General features: G+C 41.8%; 1 protein-coding gene across 3 annotated transcripts in view; it reads left to right on the forward strand.

Moving 5' to 3' along the window:
- Nucleotides 1–21,336, forward strand: part of LOC134356709 (E3 ubiquitin-protein ligase RNF123) — a 435,173-nt gene that overhangs the window by 111,857 nt on the left and 301,980 nt on the right. For all 3 annotated transcript variants that reach the window (XM_063067762.1, XM_063067763.1, XM_063067761.1), the window contains 3 exons: nucleotides 1,603–1,720; nucleotides 1,850–1,940; nucleotides 9,055–9,116. In XM_063067762.1, coding sequence (XP_062923832.1) covers nucleotides 1,603–1,720; nucleotides 1,850–1,940; nucleotides 9,055–9,116 — 271 coding nt within the window. The remainder of the gene's footprint in view (nucleotides 1–1,602; nucleotides 1,721–1,849; nucleotides 1,941–9,054; nucleotides 9,117–21,336) is intronic.

Here is a 21,336-nt window from a genome sequence, read left to right on the forward strand (position 1 = left end):
GCAGTTTCTTAACTCCACCCGCAAAGGTTCAACATTCTCTGACCCTATGTCACCTCTTTCTAAAGATGTAATTCCATCTCTTACCAACAGAGTCACACCATTGCCTCTGCCTTCCTTCCTGCCTGTCCATTCTATCCAAAGTATATCCTTTGAGGTTAAACTCCCAACTATGGCCTTCTTTCAGCCATGACTCAGTGTCAATCTCTAATTGTGCCAGGAGTTCGTCCATCTTATTCCAAGTACTATGCACATTTAAATGCAGCATCTTTGCCCTTTTGAATTTTGCCTCTGTGGTACAATTTAACTCTTTGCTCTGTGTGCATTTGTATCTAATCATTGGCTTGTCAGAGGGGTTGGTTACCATGCTGTATCTAGAAATGAAAATAAATAAAATTATAAAGCCTCAACATGACAGCATTGTTTTTATTGTCTAGTCCTTTTGAAATGAAGATTAACATTGCACCTTACTACCAGTTCAGCCTGTTAGGTTAACCTTTCAGGAATCCTGCACTAGGACTCTCAAGTCCCTTTGCATTTCTGATTTCTGAATTTGGTTCCAATTTAGAAAACAGTCTACACCTTTATTCCTTCTACCAAAGTGCATGACTATACACTTCCCTACAATGGATTCCATCTGCCAATTCTTTGCTCATTGTCTGAATCTACACAAGTCCTTCTGCGACTTCCTGCCTCCTCAACATGACCTGACCCGCCAACTATTTTTATGTCATCCACAAACTTGACCACAAAGCCATCAATTCATTCATCCAACACACATCAAAGTTGCTGGTGAACGCAGCAGGCCAGGCAGCATCTCTAGGAAGAGGTACAGTCGACATTTCGGGCCGAGACCCTTCGTCAAGACTAACTGAAAGAAGAGCTAGTAAGAAATTTGAAAGTGGGAGGGGGAGTGCTTGAAATTCCAGCATCTGCAGATTTCCTCCTGTTTGCGTTTTTAAATTTATTCATCCAGATCATTAATCTTCCATGAGAAAAGTAGCAGATCTAACACCAACCCCTGAGGAATGCCACTAGACACTGGCAGCCAACTAGAAAAGCCAATTCTCTATCCATTCTAGTGTTTTTCCAGTAATATGATGGATTCTTGTTTGGCAGTCTCATGTGTGGTACCTTGTCAAAGGCCTTCTGAAAATCCAAGTAAACAAAATTAAATAACTTTCCTTTGTCTTTTGGAGGTGGACAAACAGTTGTGTGGCTACTGTGGATTTAGAAATGCTCTAGACTCTTGTCATTCTTCACAGTCTGTTTGCTGTGATGTAAAAATGTTCGGCAACAGATGAATTCCCCACTGGAAAATGCTTCCCTAGTAAGTTCTAGCTGAGTAGCAGAACTGAGGTCAAGTGCTCTTTTTGTGTGCGTTTTTCTTTTTAAAGATTGCCCTTGTGCTTTCTACCTTGTCTCTAAAAACCTGGCAAGACTGCAATGTTCTTTCCCTTTTTTCTGCTTTAGATGAGTGAAATAAATTAGGAAAATTTTGGGGTATTGGAGTTGGAGATATTGTTGTAAACAATAGGGAAGATGGTTGTTTGAGAATTTTTTAAGTAATAATCGTTGTCCTAATGATCCTTAACTTGAAACTACATTTGATGTGCTTCGATCAGTTGTGTTTTTTTATATTAAAACCCCTCTTCGAGTGGAAGAAGCAGGATTAGAGGAGCTCATTCCTACTACCTGGTGGCCAACCAGATTTGATAAAGAGGTAGGATCCTTTGTTTAACCTTCATGCTTTTTGTAAATGAGCAAGCATATGTGTGGGAGAAGTTGGGGACAGCAGAAATTTCCAAGTAATTTTATCATTTTAACAGAAGCCGGATTTATTTCACTTCAGGGCAAGGAGATAAAGGAAGAAAGTGCTGAGGAGCGATTGAGACGACGAGCTTATGAGCGTGGTTGTCAGCGATTGAAGAAGCGGATTGAAGGTAAACACTTAAGGGCTGAAGGATTCTGATGGCTGGTGTTGAGCCTACTTTGGGGATCAGCTATACTGGATTGGGTGTTACGTATTGGACCAGAGGTGATTAGGGTAAAAGAGCCTTTAGGAGGCAGTGATCACAATATGAAACTTGAAATAAGGAGAAAGTAAAGTCTGATTTAGCAGTATTTCAGTGGAGTAAAGGAAACTACAGTGGTATGAGAGAGGAGTTGGCCAAAGGAAATTGGAAGGAGCTGTTGTCAGGGATGACAGCAGGGCAGCAATGGTGTGAGTTTCTGGGAAAAATGAGGAAGGTGCAGGATAGATGTGTTCCAAAAATGAAGAAATACTCAAAATGGCAAAATAGTACAACTATGACTGACAAGGGAAGTTAAAGCAGAAGAGAGGGCATACAACAAAGCAAAATTTAGCAGGAAGATAGAGGTTTTAGAAGCTTTTAAAAACCTACAGAGAACAACTAAAGAAACCATTAGGAGTGAAAAGATGAAATATGAAAGCAAACTACTAAATAATATCAAAGTGAATAGTAAAAGCTTTTTCAGACATGTAAAAATACTTGAGAAATACTTTTGAGAGATGAGAATGGATGTAGGACGGCTAGAGAAAAGGACAGAGAAATAATAATGGGGTACAAGGGGATGGCAGAGGAACTAAATGAATATTTTGCATTATTCTTCACTGTGGAAGACACGAGCAGTGTGCCAGATGTTGAAGGGTGTGAAGGAAGAGAAGTGAGCGCAGTTACTATTACGAGGGAGAAAGTGCTCAAAAAGCTGTAAGACCTTAGTCATAGTCATACTTTATTGATCCCGGGGGAAATTGGTTTTCATTACAGTTGCACCATATAAAATAAATAGTAATAGAACCATAAATAGTTAAATAGTAATATGTAATTTATGCCAGTAAATTATGAAATAAGTTCAGGACCAGTCTATTGGCTCAGGGTGTCTGGTCCTCCAAGGGAGGAGTTGTAAAGATTGATGGCCACAGGCAGGAATGACTTCCTATGACGCTCTGTGTTGCATCTCGGTGGAATGAGTCTCTGGCTGAATGTACTGCTGTGCCCACCCAGTACATTATGTAGTGGATGGGAGACATTGACCAAGATGGCATGCAACTTGGACAGCATCCTCTTTTCAGACACCACCGTCAGAGAGTCCAGTTCCATCCCCACAACATCACTGGCCTTACGAATGAGTTTGTTGATTCTGTTGGTGTCTGCTACCCTCAGCCTGCTGCCCCAGCACACAACAGCAAACATGATAGCACTGGCCACCACAGACTCGTAGAACATCCTCAGCATCGTCCGGCAGATGTTAAAGGACCTCATTCTCCTCAGGAAATAGAGACGACTCTGCCCCTTCTTACAGACAGCCTCAGTGTTCTTTGACCAGTCCAGTTTATTGTCAATTTGTATCCCCAGGTATTTGTAATCTTCCACCATGTCTACCCTGACCCCCTGGATGGAAACAGGAGTCACCGGTACCTTAGCTCTCGTCAGGTCTACCACCAGCTCCTTAGTCTTTTTCACATTAAGCTGCAGATAATTCTGCTCACACCATGTGACAAAGTTTCCTACCGTAGCCCTGTACTCAGCCTCATCTGCCTTGCTGATGCATCCAACTATGGCAGAGTCATCAGAAAACTTCTGAAGATGACAAGACTCTGTGCAGTAGTTGAAGTCCGAGGTGTAAATGGTGAAGAGAAAGGGAGACAAGATGGTCCCCTGTGGAGCCCCAGTGCTGCTGATCACTCTGTCGGACACACAGTGTTGCAAGCACACGTACTGTGGTCTGCCAGTCAGCTAATCAAGAATCCATGATACCAGGGAAGCATCCACCTGCATCGCTGTCAGCTTCTCCCCCAGCAGAGCAGGGTGGATGGTGTTGAACGCACTGGAGAAGTCAAAAAACATGACCCTCACAGTGCTCGCTGGCTTGTCCAGGTGGGCGTAGACACGTTTCAGCAGGTAGACGATGGCATCCTCAACTCCTGGTCAGGGCTGGTAGGCAAACTGGAGGGGATCTAAGTGTGGCCTGACCATAGGCCGGAGCAGCTCCAGAACAAGTCTCTCCAGGGTCTTCATGATGTGGGAGGTCAATGCCACCGGTCTGTAGTCATTGAGGCCGCTGGGGCGCGGCGTCTTCGGCACAGGGATGAGGCAGGACGTCTTCCACAGCACAGGAACCCTCTGGAGCCTCAGGCTCAGGTTGAATACATGACGAAGTACTCCACATAGCTGAGGGTCACAGGCTTTGAGCACCCTGGTACTGACACCATCCGGTCCTGCAGCCTTGCTTGGGTTGAGACATTTCAGCTGTCTTCTCACCTGTTCAGCTGTGAAGCCCACCATGGTGGTTTTGTGTGGGGAAGGGGTATAGTCATGAGAGCAGGGTGGGGGACTGTGAGGAGGGGTAGGAGGGAAGAATGGAATATGTGTTGGTTGGGGGCCGACAACAGATGGCTCATGTGTGGGATGGGCAGGGGCCACAATGTCAAATCTGTTAAAGAACAGGTTAAGTTCATTGGCCCTGTCCACACTGCCTTCCGCTCCTCTGCTGCTAGTTTGCCAGAACCCAGTGATGGTCCTCATCTCCCTCCAGACCTCTCTCATGTTGTTCTGCTTGAGTTTCCACTCAAGCTTCTTCCTGTACCTGTCTTTAGCCTCCCTGATCCTGGCTTTCAGGTCCCTCTGTATTGCCCTCATCTCCTCCCTATTTCCATCTCTAAATGCCCTCTTTTTAGCGTTCAGGATGTCCTTAATGTCCTTTGTCATCCATGGCTTGTTATTTGAATAACAGAGGATAGTTCTTGTCGGAACATTGCAGTCCACACAGAAGTTGATGCAATCAGTGATGCACTCTGTGAGCCCATCAATATCTTCTCCATGTGGCTCACAGAGTGCCTGCCAGTCTGTCACCTCAAAACAACCCTGGAGCACCTCATAAGCCTCCTCCGACCATTTTCTCACTGCCCTCGACGTTGCAGGTTTACTCTTCACCAGAGGCACGTAGCAGGGTTTTAGATGCACCAGGATGTGATCTGACCTTCCCAGTGGGGGGAAGGGAGAGGAGCTGTATACATCCTTAACGTTAGCATACGTCAAATCCAGAGTCCTCTCCCCTCTGGTTGTACAGCTCACATACTGCGTACATAAGTCACCCGGACTAGATGAACTGCACCCTTGGGTTCTGAAGGAGGTAGTGGTAGAGATTGTGGAGACATTAGTAATGTTCTTTCAAAAATCGTTTGGAGCCAGGAGGTGACAATGACCGTGAGCTCAGCCTTTCTGTCTGTACAAACGCATGGATTAACTGCATTTTGCAGCTCATTTACTGAGGTTTGGATAACCTTGGTTTTGGAAGGTGGTTGCTGTAGGTTGTCTTCAGTGCTGCTAGAATATTGGAGGCAAAGCAAAACACTGCAGCAAAAAGATTAAGTTGCAATGCAGCAATGACGGAGCCTTGTATGGTATCAGTTTTTACTGAGAGTAGTTCAGTTGTAGACCTGTTTGTAAATATTACAGTCTCTCCTGATTCATGGACTCAAAGGCTTTGGTGAGCTTGAAAGAGATCATGGTGGTGATTCCTATATTCTAAAGAGTTGTTGTTCAATGAAAATCATGTCCACTGAACCTGTCAATGGATAGAACTCACATGGTGTAGTTATTCAGCCACTAAGGCAGGAAGATTTATAAGGACCCTGGGGATGACTTTACTGCGGCAGATAGCAGGGAGACCTCACTTTAGTTACAACAGTCTGATATTTTCTTGCTTGAAGGTGATCATGATTACACCTTTGCTAAGGTTTCCTGGTATGCATTCCTTGTCCTAGACGTAACTGATGATTTGTGAGTGGAGCTTCTCACCTCTGAGAATGTTGCTTTGGGATGGAGTTAAGAGCACTCACTTCAAGGACAGGGGATCCTGAGGTCTTCAAAATGTTCTTTCCAGCATTTGTTAACTGCCTTACTGTTCCTGATCAGTTCACCTATGCTCTCGTATCTTGGTCGGGTAGGGCCTTGAGTGTTGGGTTTATAGGTTGCTGTTGCAGCTCTGAAAACTCATGTTTGTCATTAGCCTTCCCTATTTCCTTGACAGAATGTCTGTCCCTTCCAACTTCTACATTTTCATATTATTTATATTTTCTCGGGTTATGGAAAGATATCATTCAGACTATTGTCTCAATGTTAGTCTCAAAGCCTCCCTATCAGTCTCATTCCCCCTCTTCCATTTAACCTATTGTTTCATGTATGACCATCAACTAGACTAGACTGAACTCCTGCCTCAGCAAGGATCTGGACCCATTACAATTTGCCTATCGCCACAATAGGTCAATGGCAGATGCAATCTCCATGGCCTTCACACGGCTTTAGACCACCTGGACAACACAAACACCTATGTCAGGATGCTGTTCATCGACTATAGCTCAGTATTTAATACCATGATTTCCACAATCCTGATTGAGAAGTTGCAGAACCTGGGCCTCTGTACCTCCCTCTGCACTTGGATCCTTGACTTCCTAACCAGAAGACCACAATCTGTGCGGGTTGGTGATAACATATCCTCCTCGCTGATGATCAACACTGGTGCACCTCAGGAGTATATGCTTAGCCCACTGCTTACTCTCTATATACCCATAAGTGTGTGGCTAGGCATAGCTCAAATACTATCTGTAATCTTGCTAATGGTACAACCATTGTTTGTAGAATCTCAGATGGTGACGAGAGGGTACACAGGAGTGAGATATGCCAACTAGTGGAGTGGAGTCACAGTTACAACTTGGCATTCAACATCAGTAAGACGAAAGAGTTGATTGTGGATTTCAGGAAGGGTAAGACAAAGGAACACATGCCGATCCTCAGAGGGATCAGAAGTGCAGAGAGTGAGCAGATTCAAGTTCCTGGGTGTCAAGATCTCTGAGGACCTAATTTGGATACTAGTGAGGGACAGATCCATGGACACTGGAGATTGATGAGGGACAGATCCAACAACAATGGATATTGACAAGGGATAGATCCAATGGCAATGGATATTGGTGAGGGATAGATCCAACAACAATGGATATTGGTGAGGGATAAATCCAACGACAATGGATATTACTGAGGGATAGGTCCATGGACACTGGAGATTGGTGAGGGATAGATCCATGGACACTGGAGGTTGGTGAGGGATAGATCCAACGACAATGGAGATTGGTGAGGGATAGATCCATGGACACTGGAGATTGGTGAAGGATAGATCCAACGACAATGGATATTGGTGAGGGATAGATCCATGGGCACTGGAGACTGGTGAGGCACAGATCCAGTAACAGTGGATGTTGGTGAGAGTCAGATCTAATGACAATGGATATTGGTGAGAGATAGGTCCAACGACAATGGATATTGGTGAGGGATAGATCCAATGACACTGGATATTGGTGAGGGATAGATCCAACGACACTGGATATTGGTGAGGCACAGATCCAGTGACAATGGATGTTGGTGAACCACAGTTACATTGGCACTGGCGATTGGTTAAGTTCAGTTTGCCAGGCACTGGTTATTGGTAAAGTGCAGCTCCAGTGTGTTCCATTTATATTGAATATAGAGAGAATAAGAATCTGGATTATTATAATGTGAAATTTGTTGTTTTGTGATAGTAGTATAGTGCAAAGACATACATTTCTAAATAAACAGAGTGAAATAAAGGAATGATGAAATAGTGTTTTGGGGCTCATGGACCATTCAGATACAGGGAGTGAGGTCTCCCTGCTATCTGCCAGGTATCTGGAGGCAGCAGAGAATGCAGATGCTGGAATCTGGAGTTAAACACAATCTGCTGGAAGAACCCTGCAGGTTAAGCAGCGTCTGTTGGGTGGTGGGGGGAGGGAGTTGTTGATATTTCATTCCCCTTCCTCAGGAAGGGGGTGGAGAGGTGAAATGGCCAACATGGAGAAGGGAAGGGGAGCGGTGGCTGGTAAACTGAGGAGTGCTATAGATGACAGGCAGGTTGTGCCAGGTAGCGGAGTGGAGTTTGGAGACCATGACATGTGGGTGTTGATGGAGGCAGACAAAGACAGAGAGAAAAAAGGTTCAGATGCAGTGGGAGCAAGTGTGGGGAGAGGAATGTGAAGATAGGAGACAGCTGCTGGAGAGAGATAAGCAAGAATGCAAAGGGCTACCAGTGTTGGACTCTTAAAGCAAGGAGGTGATAATGAAAACCATTAATGGAGAAGTGAATGGCAGGTGGATCCAAAACCAGATAGGGGAGGGAGTCTGGTGGGGTAAAACCATGAGGGGATTGGGGAAAAAGGTAGGCGATGGGGAGTTGTAGAGGTGGTGTGGAAGATTTGAGGGAATGGGGGCAAAATGGGGAGGACTGAAGGAAGATCAGAAGGAGAATGGGGGAAGGGAGGATAGAAATAACCCACAGAAATCCCAGTATCCATGCTATTGGGATGTAGAGTATGAGGAGCTTTTTCTCAGTGCCGCTTGCACTGGCTGTTGGTGATGGACAGCTTCACAAAGGTTGATAACTGATAAGATACAAATCTACTGCCACTGATCAGTCTGATCTTTAACTCGGGAATGGTTTCTTCTTTAAGATTCTGCTACAAAAAAATGGTGATAAAGTTCTATTTGGGTGAATGTCACACAGAGGCTTTTCCCTGAGTAACAGGCATGAAATGCTGGAGAAACTCAGCAGATCAGGCAGCATCTATGGAAAGAATTGAACAGTCAGTGTTTTGGTAGAGACCCTTCATCAGTCCTGGTGGTGCTGCCTGACCTGCTGAGTTCCTTCAGCGTTTTGTATGTGTACCTCAAGATTTCCAGCATTTGTAAAACCTCTTGTATTTATGAGATGCCTTTCCTGGCTCACTCTGTACCTGTTTCTGTGCCCATTTTTGCCCTGGCTGGTATATAGTTGAAACAGTCAGGCCTTGTACCTTACAATGGACAATGTCATCAGTCAGCTGATGCCCTTTTGATAGAAGTTTAATGTTGTGCAGTTTGTTGTGAAATGCTGTGAGAATGCAATTGAAGGATTGGTGTGAAATATAGAACTACATTGTGGTGGGCAGAAATCACCGATAATCTGCAATGTTTTGTTTTGTAGTTGTGGAAGAACTGCAGATTCAAATACTGAAATTACTTCTCAACAACAGAGACAGGGGAGTGGTGAGTAAACCTACAGGAAGAGCTTACACTACTGACTACTATCTACATTCTTGATTAAGCAATCACTGCTGAGGGTCTTATTTTAAGTGCAAAATTGTACTTCCCATATTACAGTTTCAGATACACTATGAACTGTCTAGAACTCACGGCATGCTTCCACATTCTTGTACCAAACTTTGTGCCCAGTATCTATATTTATGTCTGGATCTCACTCTCCGCAGCGCTTCAAAAGGTGATGCCTCAAAAATGTGCCATCCATCATTAAGGACCCCCATCACCTAAGACATCTGTCTTCTTACTATAACCATCAGAAAGGAGGGACAGGAGCCTGAAGACAGAAATGCACACACCATTTTAGAAACAGCTTCTTTTCTTTCCCCTCCCCCCCTGCCATTTCTGAACTGATAATCAACCAACCCATGAACGTGACCTCACTACTTTTGCTCTTTTTACACTACTTATTAATTTTTTAATATATATTTCTTATTGTAACTTATAGTTTTTATTGTATTGCACTGGACTGCTGCCGCAAAACAACAAATTCCGAGACATGTATCAGTTGTATTAATCTGATTCAGATTCTATATTTCTGTGTAGAACACAACGCCTGCTCTGTAAATTCCTTTCTGAAACTCACTGCACTGTTTTTATATTGGTGTGTAGAACAAGCCAATCACTGTCAGTACTATATTTGAAGTCCACTGTACTATCTCTATTCTTTCTAAGCACAACTGCAGACTCTTTGCATGCATGATATTTTTCTTCTTTCTCCCCTTTTATAATATACAGATTTCTTCTGTCTCCTCCCAAATAACACCTGCTTTAGACACAGCTTAGGTAATACGCTAGCTTTCATAGCTTTCTTTTAGCCGGCACCACCACCTACATCATTTCATCTCTCTAGACTGCTGACCTATTGGACACCTTCCTGCCTCTCCCCAATTTCTGTCAACTTAAAACTTTTTTTTTTAACTAAATACACCCAATTTTGATGGAAGGTAATTGACCTGAAAAGTTAACTGTTTCTTTCTGACTGGTGCTACCTGAGCTGCTCAGTATTTCCAGCAGCTTCTGCTTTTATATCCCATTTCAGTAAACATACATCAGTGATGTACCTACTGTAGATATAGTGGAAGTAAAAGCGGGACTGTAGACAATTCCTACTCTTAAGTGCATATAATTTCAGATTCATTTCCAGCTCCTGCTGCAAACTCAATCTGGAACTGATTACTCTTGATTCTGTTCATTCTTTTCCCATTTTTCTCCATCCCCACCCCCACCCCCACCCCCGAAGGAGAGAGGATATTTTTGGCACTGCATCTTGCCATAGTTATTGGTCAATTGTTGCCTTGTGCTGTATTTACTCTGAACATGCTGTGGTGAGGATGGTAGATTGTGGTTCAGTACTTTGCATCTTATTATTGCTTTCTAAGTGTTATGTGCTTTGTTACAGGTTAATGTTCTTTACGTTATGAATGTTCTTCTCTGAGTGTGCCCTGTGTTTGAGCTAGGATGGCCAATATTCTCTGATTTAAATAAGCTGTGTTGATGGTTTGTTAACTCGTTTTTTGTTGATGCTCCTCACTAGTTTGTGATGAAGTGTTGCACGTTCATCACATATTTATTTTTGGTACTTGGTTTTGCACTGTGGCACTTAAACCGACAGCTAAACTGCCTTTGTGTCTGTAAAATTCTGCAATGTGTTCTAGAGGCCCAAGTTGAACTTCACTTTGCAGCAGGAAAAGCATTGGGTGAGGTGAATCAGATTCAGAATCAAGTTTATTATCACTGACACATGTCGTAAATTTTGTTGCTTTGTGGCAGCTGTACAGTGGAAGAGGTAAAAGCTGCTCTATGTTACAATAAGAAATATAAAATAAAAGCAGCGCAAAGAGGGAGCAAAATAGTAAGGTAAGAGGGCAAAGCAGTGAGGTCACTTTCCAGCGAGCTGCTTTATGAATAGATTTTTAAAGGAAGAGGAAAATTTATTAATGAGTTTGATTCAGTGGGAGGACAAACATTATTAACCCTGGGGATCTCCTATCTACTGCTACCAACCTCATAGTTCCCTCCCCCCGCACCTCCTGCACAAGATTCACAAACCTACCTGTCCAGGTAGACCCATCGTTTCTGCTTGTTCCTGTCGCACTGATCTCAAATCTGTATACCCTGACTCAGTTTTATCCCCCCTGGTTCAGTCCCTTTGTACCTACATCTGTCTCACTTCACACGCTCTTGATTTTTTCAATGATTTCAAGCTCCCTGGCCCCGAGCATCTGATTTTCGTTATGGATGTCCAGTTCCTGTGAACCTCCATCCCCCACCAGAACATAAGAACATAAGAAATCGGATCAGGAGTAAGCCATCTGGCCCATCAAGCCTGCCCTGCCATTCAATAAGATCATGGCTGATCTGTCTGTAAAATCAGCTCCATCTACCTGCCTTTTCACCTAACCCTTAATTCCCTAACTATGTAAAAACCTATCTGTTTCTTAAATATATTTAGTGAGGAAGCCTCAGCTGCTTCCCTGGGCAGAGAATTCCACAGATTTACCACTCTCTGGGAAAAGCAGTTTCTCCTCATCTCCGTCCTAGATCTTCTCCCCTGAATCTTGAGGCAATGTCCCCTAGTTCTAGTCTCACCTACTAATGGAAACAACTTTCCTACTTCTATCTTATCTATCCCTTTCAAAAATTTGTATGCTTCTATAAGATCCCCTCTCATTCTTCTGAACTCCAGAGAGTATAGTCCCAGGAGACTCAATCTCTCCTCATAGGTTAACCCCTTCATCCCTGGTATCAACCTGGTGAACCTCCTCTGCACTGCCTCCAAAGCCAGTATATTAGATTAGATTAGATTATGAGGACAAGCAGTCCTCTTTTATTGTCATTTAGTAATGCATGCATTAAGAAATGATACAATGTTCCTCCAGAATGATATTACAGAAACACAAGACAAACCAAGACTAAAAAAACTGACAAAAACCACATAATTATAACATAGTTACAACAGTGCAAAGCAATACCATAATTTGATAAAGAACAGACCATGGGCACGGTTTAAAAAATAAGTCTCAAAGTCTCTTGGAAGCCCCATTATCTCATGCAGATGGTAGAAGGGAGAAACTCTCCCTACCATGAACCTCCAGCACCGCAAACTTGCCAATGCAGCACCCTGGAAGCACCTGACCGCAGCTGACTCTTGAGTCCGTCCGAAAACTTCGAGCCTTTGACCAGCCCTCCGACACTGAGCACCTTCTTTGCTGAGCGCTTCGACCCCGGCCCCAGCAATAGGCAAAGCCGAGGATTCGGGGCCTTCCCCTCTGGAGATTCTCAATCGCACAGTAGCAGCGGCAGCGAAGCGGGCATTTCAGTAGTTTCTCCAGATGTTCCTCTGTGCTTTTCACGTCTGTCTCCATCAAATCAGGATTGTGCACGGCCCCTACTTAACAAATACAATGACGACCTTTAATAAAACCCATCTGGTCTTCCGAAATAATAAAAGGAAGTACTTTTTCTAATCTGTTTGCTAATAATTTAGAAAAAATTTTCGGATCAACATTTAATAAAGATATTGGTCTATAAGATGCACATTGAGCAGGATCTTTATCCTTCTTTAATATTAGAGAGATTGACAAAAACCCTACAGAACCAAGGGATTAATGAAGATGCAAAACATTTATAAAATTCTGCAGTAAACCCATCAGGGCCAGGAGCTTTCCCCAGGTTCATAGAGGAAATAACATTCTTAATCTCATCAGTGGTAATGGGAGTATCTAGCATAGAAGACATATCCTGTGAAATCTCAGGGAAATCTAGGTTATCTAAAAAATCATTCATATATTTAGAGTCTCGAGAAGACTCTGATTGATATAAGGAAGAATAAAAATCAAAGAAGGTTTGATTAATCCCCGCATGATCAAGTACCAGTCGATCATTTTGATTATAAATCTGATTAATTTGAGATTTAGCATAATTAGACTTCAATTGGTTAGCCAACAGTTTGCCAATTTTGTCACTGTGTACATAAAATTCACTTCTTGTTTTCTTTAATTGGTTTACAATCGAGGACGAAAGTAATAAACTGTGTTCCATTTGAAGTTCAGTTCTTTGTTTATATAACTCCTCAGAGGGAGCTGTAACATATTTCTTATCAATTTCCTTAATTTTGTCCACAATTACCAACTCCTCCTGCTTCAGCTTCTTCCTCAAAGCAGCAGAATACGAGATAATCTGACCACGAATATAAGCTTTAAAAGTATCCCAAAGAATGTTCACAGAAATATCCTCTGTATAGTTGATTGTAAAAAAAAGATCAATCTGTTCATTCATAAAGTTAACTAAGTCCGAGTCCTGAAGCAACAGCGAATTAAAACGCCATTGTCTATTATTTTGTGTATTGGCCTGAATTTTAATAGAAAGCTTAAGTGGAGCATGATCTGAAATGGTTATAGAGTCATAATCACATTTAATCACTGAAGAAATAAGACGAGAGTCAATAAAGAAATAATCAATTCTTGAATAGGAATGGTGAACATGTGAAAAAAAAGAAAAATCTTTTTCCTGAGGATGCAAAAAACGCCAAATGTCTGTTGACCCAGCATCAGAGAGGAATGACTTAATCAAAGTTGCAGATTTATTAGGTAAGGTCCGTAGAGGAGCCGAACGGTCCAAAGCTGGAGATAAACAGGTATTAAGATCTCCGCCCCAGATCAATGAAAACTCATTCAAATTCGGTAACTGATTGAATAATGATTTATAAAATTCCGGACAGTCCATATTGGGAGCATAAACATTAACCAAAACTACCTTTTTATTAAATAGTAGACCACTAACCAGTAGAAATCTATCATTCGGATCAGAGATAATATCATGTTGTATAAAAGTAACTGAGGAGTCTATAAAAATAGAGACGCGTTGAATCTTAGCATTAGAGTTCGAATGAAACTGTTCTTCCTTCCAGAATTAAAAAAAACGTAGTCTGTCCCCCCTCCGCACATGGGTCTCTTGTAAAAATAGAATTTGTGCTTTAAGTCTCCGGAACACTTTAAAAACTTTTTGCCTTTTAATAGGATGGTTAAGACCATTAGTATTCCAGGAGACAAAATTAATAATAGACTCCATAAACCCTAAAGTCAACCCGCAAAGAGGAGGGTTTTATTAAAGGTCGTTACTCTTTTTATAACATTCGCACACTGTTAAATATTGTTTATACCCCCTCACAAAATGTTCCTGAGTGTGTTATCTCTTTAGATGCTGAGAAAGCTTTTGATAGAGTAGAATGGCCTTACTTATTTAAGGTGCTTGAAATGTTTAATTTTAGCTCGAAATTTATATCCTGGATCAAACTATTATATCATTCTACTGTGGCCTCGGTCCGTACTAACTCTTTAAGCTCACCTTTTTTCTCTCTTTTTCGAGGTACTTGACAAGGTTGTCCTCTTAGTCCTTTATTATTTGATATTGCATTAGAACCTCTTGCAATTGCCATTGGAGAATCTCCAAGCATTACTGGGATGACTCGGGGCTTAAAATCCCATAAAATATCACTCCATGCTGATGACTTACTTTTATATATTTCTAATCCTCAAAAATCCATCCCTGCTGTTTTAGATTTATTAGCACAATTTAGTCTTTTTTCAGGTTATAAATTAAATCTTAGTAAGAGTGAACTTTTCCCGATTAATAAACAACTTCCCTTATATCATAACTTTCTGTTTAAATTGATTAATAATTATTTTTCATATCTTGGGATTAAAATTACTTGTAAACACAAAGATTTATTTAAGATTAATTTTTTACCCTTAATTGACCATATTATTCAACTTTCATCTAAATGGTTTCCATTATATTTAACTTTGATAGGTCGTATTAATGCAGTTAAGATGTTTTTTCTGCCAAAATTTTTATATATATTTCAGGCATTACCGATTTTTGTTCCAAAATCTTTTTTTGATAAAGTTGACTCAAAAATTTCTTCATTTATTTGGCAAAATAAAAACCCGAGACTGGGTAAAATACATTTACAGAAAGCTAAGCGAGATGGGGGTTTAGCATTACCTAACTTTAGATTCTATTATTGGGCAATTAATATTCGACATATGAAATTTTGGTTACTTGACCAGGATATACTATCCATTCCTAAGTGGGTAGCAATGGAATTACAATCTGTTCAGGGCTATACACTTGGCTCTATTTTAGGTTCCTCTCTTCCTTTTGATTTGAAACGCCTCAAACAGGTCTCTAACCCGATAGTTAAATATACCTTACGTATTTGGTTTCAATTCAGAAAATTTTTTGATCTTAACCAATTTGGGCTAGCGATTCCTATTTTAGGTAACCTATTTTTTCCTCCCTCTTTCACAGATCGTGCTTTTCAAATTTGGAAGACTAAGGGTATTTCACGGTTTTTGGATTTATTTTTAGATTGCTCCCTTATGTCTTTTGAACAATTATCTAATAAATATAATTTATCAAGAATACATTTTTTTAGATATCTACAAGTTAGAAATTTCCTAAGTACTATACTTTCTTCCTTTCCAATGCTTCCTCCTACATATGTATTTAAAATATGTATTCCTCCTACATATTTTAGATACTATAATTAACCTTAATCCATGTCAGAACGGTGCATCGGCTATGACTTATAATATTATTATGAAACTTAGGAAAGCTCCATTTGATAAGATTAGGGTAGATTGGGAACAGGAATTGGGTTCTATCATTTCCGTGGATGACTGGGGGCAGATTTTACAATTAGTCAATACTTCCTCTATCTGTGCTAAACATTCCCTAATTCAATTTAAAGTTGTTCATAGAGCACATATGTCCAAAGATAAATTAGCTCATTTTTATTCTCATATTAATCCTTTTTGTGATAGATGTCCGGGGCAGATAGCCTCTTTAACTCATATGTTTTGGTCTTGTCCTACTCTGGAAACTTTTTGGAGAGACATTTTTAATATTATCTCAAAGGTATTGAATATAGATATCTCTCCTCACCCTATTGCTGCTATCTTTGGATTACCTAAAATTTCCAGTAATCTTTCTCCTTCAGCCCGTAGAATGATTGCATTTCTTACTTTAATGGCGAAAAGATGTATCTTACAACATTGGAAAGAGCTTAATGCTCCAACTACTTTTTTTTGGTTTTCTCAGACGATATTATGCTTGAATTAGGAGAAAATTAGAAGCAATCTCTATGATTCCTCACTTAAATTTGAACAGACCTGGAGATCTTTTATTCAATATTTTCATTTAATGTAATTTTTTTTCTCTCTTTTTTGCTCCATATTTATATTCCCTTCTTGTTTTTTTTTACTGTTTTTAATGGAGATCGGGTTTGAGGAGGTGATTTTAAGTTCTTTAACTCTACTTGGTTCCAAGTTAGCCCATTGCTTTGCTTTGCTTTTAGTTTAGTTGCACGGTGGGTTTTTTTTGGGGTTTTTTTGGGTTTTTTTTTTCCTTTTCTCTATTGATATATATATATAACAATTAGTATACTATTATGTTACCTTATTATGTTATGTTTAAATTACATTGTTTGTATCATTTTTTTATCTGTATTAATATCTTCTGTAATTTTATTATATTCTAACAGTGTATTAGTGCCTATATGGCTTACCTTTTTGTATACTTATTCAATAAAAAGATTTAAAAAGAAAGAACAAATACAATATCATTTCGGAGCGGCCGCACGCGCCGCCATCTTCTTCTCCCCTCCTTCAAGTATATCCTTCAAGTATGGAGACCAGAACTGCACACAGTATTCCAGGTGCGGCCTCACCGGTACCCTGTATATTTGCAGCATGACCTCCCTGCTTTTGAATTCAATCCCTAGCAATAAAGGCCAACATTCCGTTTGCCTTCTTAATAACTTGTTGTATCTGCAAGCCAAATTTTTCTGATTCATGAACAAGCACTTCCAAGTCCCTCTGCACAACAGCATGCTGAAATCGTTCACAATTTAGATAATAATCTGCTCTTCTATTATTCCTTCCAAAGTGGATGATCTTGGATTTACCAACATTGTATTCCATCTGCAAGACCTTGGCCCACTCACTTAACATATCTATATCCCTCTGCAGACTCTCCACATCCTCTGTACAATTTGCTTTTCCACTCAGTTTAGTGTCATCAGTAAATTTTGCTATGCTACATTCAGTCCCCTCTTCCAAATCATCAATGGTACAGGTTTCCCCCGGTATCCAAAAGTAGAACGTTCCTATGAAACCTTTCGTAAGCCGAATTGACGTAAAGCGAAGAAGCAATTACCATTAATTTATATGGGGAAAAGTTTTTGAGCGTTCCCAGACCCAAAAACTAACCTACCAAATTATACCAAGTAATACATAAAACCTAAAATCACACTAACGTATAGTAAAAACCGGAATGATATGGTAAGTACACAGCCTATATAAAGTAGAAATAATGTATGTACAGTGTAGCAACACACATCAAAGTTGCTGGTGAACGCAGCAGGCCAGGCAGCATCTCTAGGAAGAGGTACAGTCGACGTTTCAGGCCGAGACCCTTTGTCAGTACCTCTTCCTAGAGATGCTGCCTGGCCTGCTGCGTTCACCAGCAACTTTGATGTATGTTGCTTGAATTTCCAGCATCTGCAGAATTCCTTTTGTTTATGTACAGTGTAGTTTCACTTACCAGAATCGGGATGACAGTGAGCACAGTGGAAGGTTCACACATTTTTCTACCATACAGTTCTTTGTAAGCACTCAAAACATCCTGCAAACCTGCCCTAAACCTATGTGCCCTTTCAAAATTAAAGTCATACTTTCCTGCAATCATTGCAGCACTGTCAATCGTGGTGAAAATCTCACGCAGTTCAAAGCTATGGCGGCTTGATGCTGAGTGTAGTTCCCGGGGCCACTCTCGCTGCTCGGGGTGCGCGCTGCCTCTATAACAGCTCGCTGCAGAACAAACGCTGAATGCTATTTTTGCTTTTCACCTTTTTTCGTAAAAGCGAAAATGCTCTTCGGATTTCTAGCAACATACATCAAAGTTGCTGGTGAACGCAGCAGGCCAAGCAGCATCTATAGGAAGAGGCGCAGTCGACGTTTCAGGCCGAGACACTTCGTAAGTCCTGACGAAGGGTCTCGGCCTGAAACATCGACTGCGCCTCTTCCTATAGATGCTGCTTGGCCTGCTGCGTTCACCAGCAACTTTGATGTATGTTGCTTGAATTTCCAGCATCTGCAGAATTCCTGTTGTTTACTCTTCGGATTTCTTTCTGTTAGCGAAAACAGGTACCAATGTAGGTCTTTCATAAAAGCAAAGTAGAGTAAAGCGAACTTTCGAAAAGCAGGGGATACCTGTAAACAGCAGCACCGACCCCTGCGGCACCCCACTTATCTCTGACTGCCAACCAGATAAACACCCATTTATACCAACTCTCTGCGTTTTATTGGTTAACCAATCCACTATCCATGCCAATGCACTTCCTCCAACTCCATGCATCCATATCTTATTTATAAGTCTCTTGTGTGGCACTTTATCGAACGCCTTCTGGAAATCCAAGTATACGACATCCACCTGTTCCCCTCTATCCACTGCACTCATTATGTCCTCAAAGAGCTCCAGTAAGTTTGTCAAACAGGACCTGCCCTTTCTGAGTTCATGCTGTCTCTGTCTAATGGAACCTCTCCTTTCTAAATGTTTTGCTATTTCTTCCTTAACAACTGCTTCAAGCATTTTCCCGATGTTAAGCTAACCGTCTTTTGCCTACATCCTTTTTTAAAAAGTGGCGTGACATTTGCTGTCTTCCAATCCGCTAGGACCTGCCCAGAGTCTAGAGAGTTTTGATAAATGATTACCAACGTGTCTACTATAACCTCCGCCACCCAGGGATGCATCCCACCAGGACCAGGGAACTTCAGGCCCTCTAGTTTGCTCATCACTATCTCTTTAGTGACAGTGATTTTATCGCAGTCTTCACCTCCCATTTCGTCCATAACATCCTTCTTTGGCATATTAGACATGTCCTCCACCGTGAAGACCAACATAAAATTGTCGTTCAATGCCTCAGCCATTTCCTTATCACCCATTATCAATTTCCAAGGTGGCCTCAAAGCTCACCTTTTCTTTCTGGACACCAGATCCAACCAGTTCCCTGGTTCCTCTTATCCTCACTCTCCTACATTTGGCAGAACTTGTCCTCACTCTCAATAATTTCTCCTTTGGTTCTTCCCACTTCCTTTAAACAAAAGGTGTAGCCATGGGCACTCGCATGGGTCCCAGCTATGCCTGCCTTTTTGTCAGCTATGTGTCTATGTTTCAAGCCTACACTGGTGACCATTCTGCACTTTTCCTACGCTACATCAATGACTGCATTGTTGCTGCTTCCTGCACCCACGTGGAGCTCATTGACTTCATCCACTTTGCCTCCAACTTCCATCCTGTCCTCAAATTTACCTGGTCCATTTCGAACTGTTCCCTCCTCTTTTTCGTTCTCTCTGTCTCTTTCTTTAGAGACAGCTTATCTACTGATGTCTGTTGTAAATCCACTGATGTTACCTGAACTATACCTCTCCCACCCTGGTATTTGTAGAACTGCCATCCCCTTCTCTCAATTCCTCTGTCTTTGTGGCATCTGCTCTCAGGATGAAGCTTTTCATTCCAGAACGAAGGAGATGTCCTCCTTCAAAGAAAGGGTCCTCCCTTCCTCCACCATCAATGCTGTCCTCAACTGTATTTCTTCCATTTTGTCCATATCTGCCCTCTCCCCATCTTCCCACCACCTCCGTCTCCAGGGATAGAGTTCCTCTCATCCTCACCTGTCACCCCACCAACCTCCGTGTCCAGCACGTAATTTTCCGCAACCTCCACCATCTCCAATGGGATCCTACCGCCAAGAACATCTTCCACCCCCCACTTTCTGCAGGGATCGCACCCTTTGCAACTCCCCATTCATCCCTCCGCACTGATCTCCCTCCTGGCACTTATCCATGCAAGCGGAACAAGTGCTATGCCTACTCCTACACCATCTTCCTCACTGCCTTTCAGGGCCCCACGCAGTCGGTCCAGGTGAGGTGACACCTCACTTGTAGTCTTTTGGAGTCATCTACTGCATCTGGTGCTCCCGGTGTGACCTCCTGTATATCGGTGAGACCCAACGTAGGTTGGGAGACTGCTTCAACGAGCACCTACTTTCCATCCACCAGAAAAGGCAGGATCTCCCAGTGGCCACCCCTTTTAATTCCACTTCTCATTCCCATTCTTACATGTCAGTTCATGGCCTCCTCTACTGTTGTAATGAGGCCACACTCAGGTTGGAGGAGCAACACCTTGTATTCCATTTGGGTAGTCTCCAACCTGATGGCATGAACATTGATTTTGTGAACTTTAGATAATGCCTCCTCGTCCACTCTTCACCACTCTCTATCCCCTCTCACCTTATTTCCTTATCTGCCTCCCTCTGGTGCTCCTCCACCTTTTCCTTCTTCCATGGTCTTCTATCCTCTCCTATCAGATTCCCCCTTCTCCAGCCCTGTATCTCTTTCACTAATCAACTTTCCAGCTCTTTACTTCACCCCTCCTCTCCTCGTGGTTTCACCTAGCACCTTGTGTTTCTTCTTTCCCTCCCCCCTCCCTCCACCTTCTTACTCTGACACTTCATCTTTTTTTCCTCTAGTCCTGATGGAGGGTCTCACCTGAAACATTGACTGCAGCCCTTTCCATGGATGATGTCTGGCCTGCTGAGTTTCTCCAATATTTTGTGTGTGTTGCTTTGCCTCTACCTGTTGTCTACATTATTAAGGATTCCTATTCCAGTCAAAACAATTCCCTCTTCCTTGTTAAATATTTTCTTCATTTTAAACATTTTATTTGAAACAATGTTATTCAGCAACCTCTCAACCTTTTAAAAAGCTGATATTAATCTTAGAGTCTTTACACTACTAAAAACTTAATATATTCCACTTGAAGTCTGGTACCTTAACTGCTTGTGTCAGAAGCATGTCTTATCCTGGTACTTAAGCTTATTGCAATGCAGGTCAACAATAGCTTAGTCTCTTCTATCTGACCACTGGTTTTTAATGTGTGTACATGTTGGTAGTGGGATGCAGATCACAAAGGTTTTACTGAGACTGTTAATGAAGTCCACCTCAGTTGTGGGAGGTGCTGGTGGTGGACAAGTTGCAGAGAAGCACAGAGGCTTTAGTGGTGATTGTTAACAGGTTGAGTCTGAAACTTTCAACGAAGTTCT

The sequence above is a fragment of the Mobula hypostoma genome, chromosome 15 (assembly GCF_963921235.1).
Source record: "Mobula hypostoma chromosome 15, sMobHyp1.1, whole genome shotgun sequence".
NCBI classification, from domain to species: Eukaryota; Metazoa; Chordata; class Chondrichthyes; order Myliobatiformes; family Myliobatidae; genus Mobula; species Mobula hypostoma.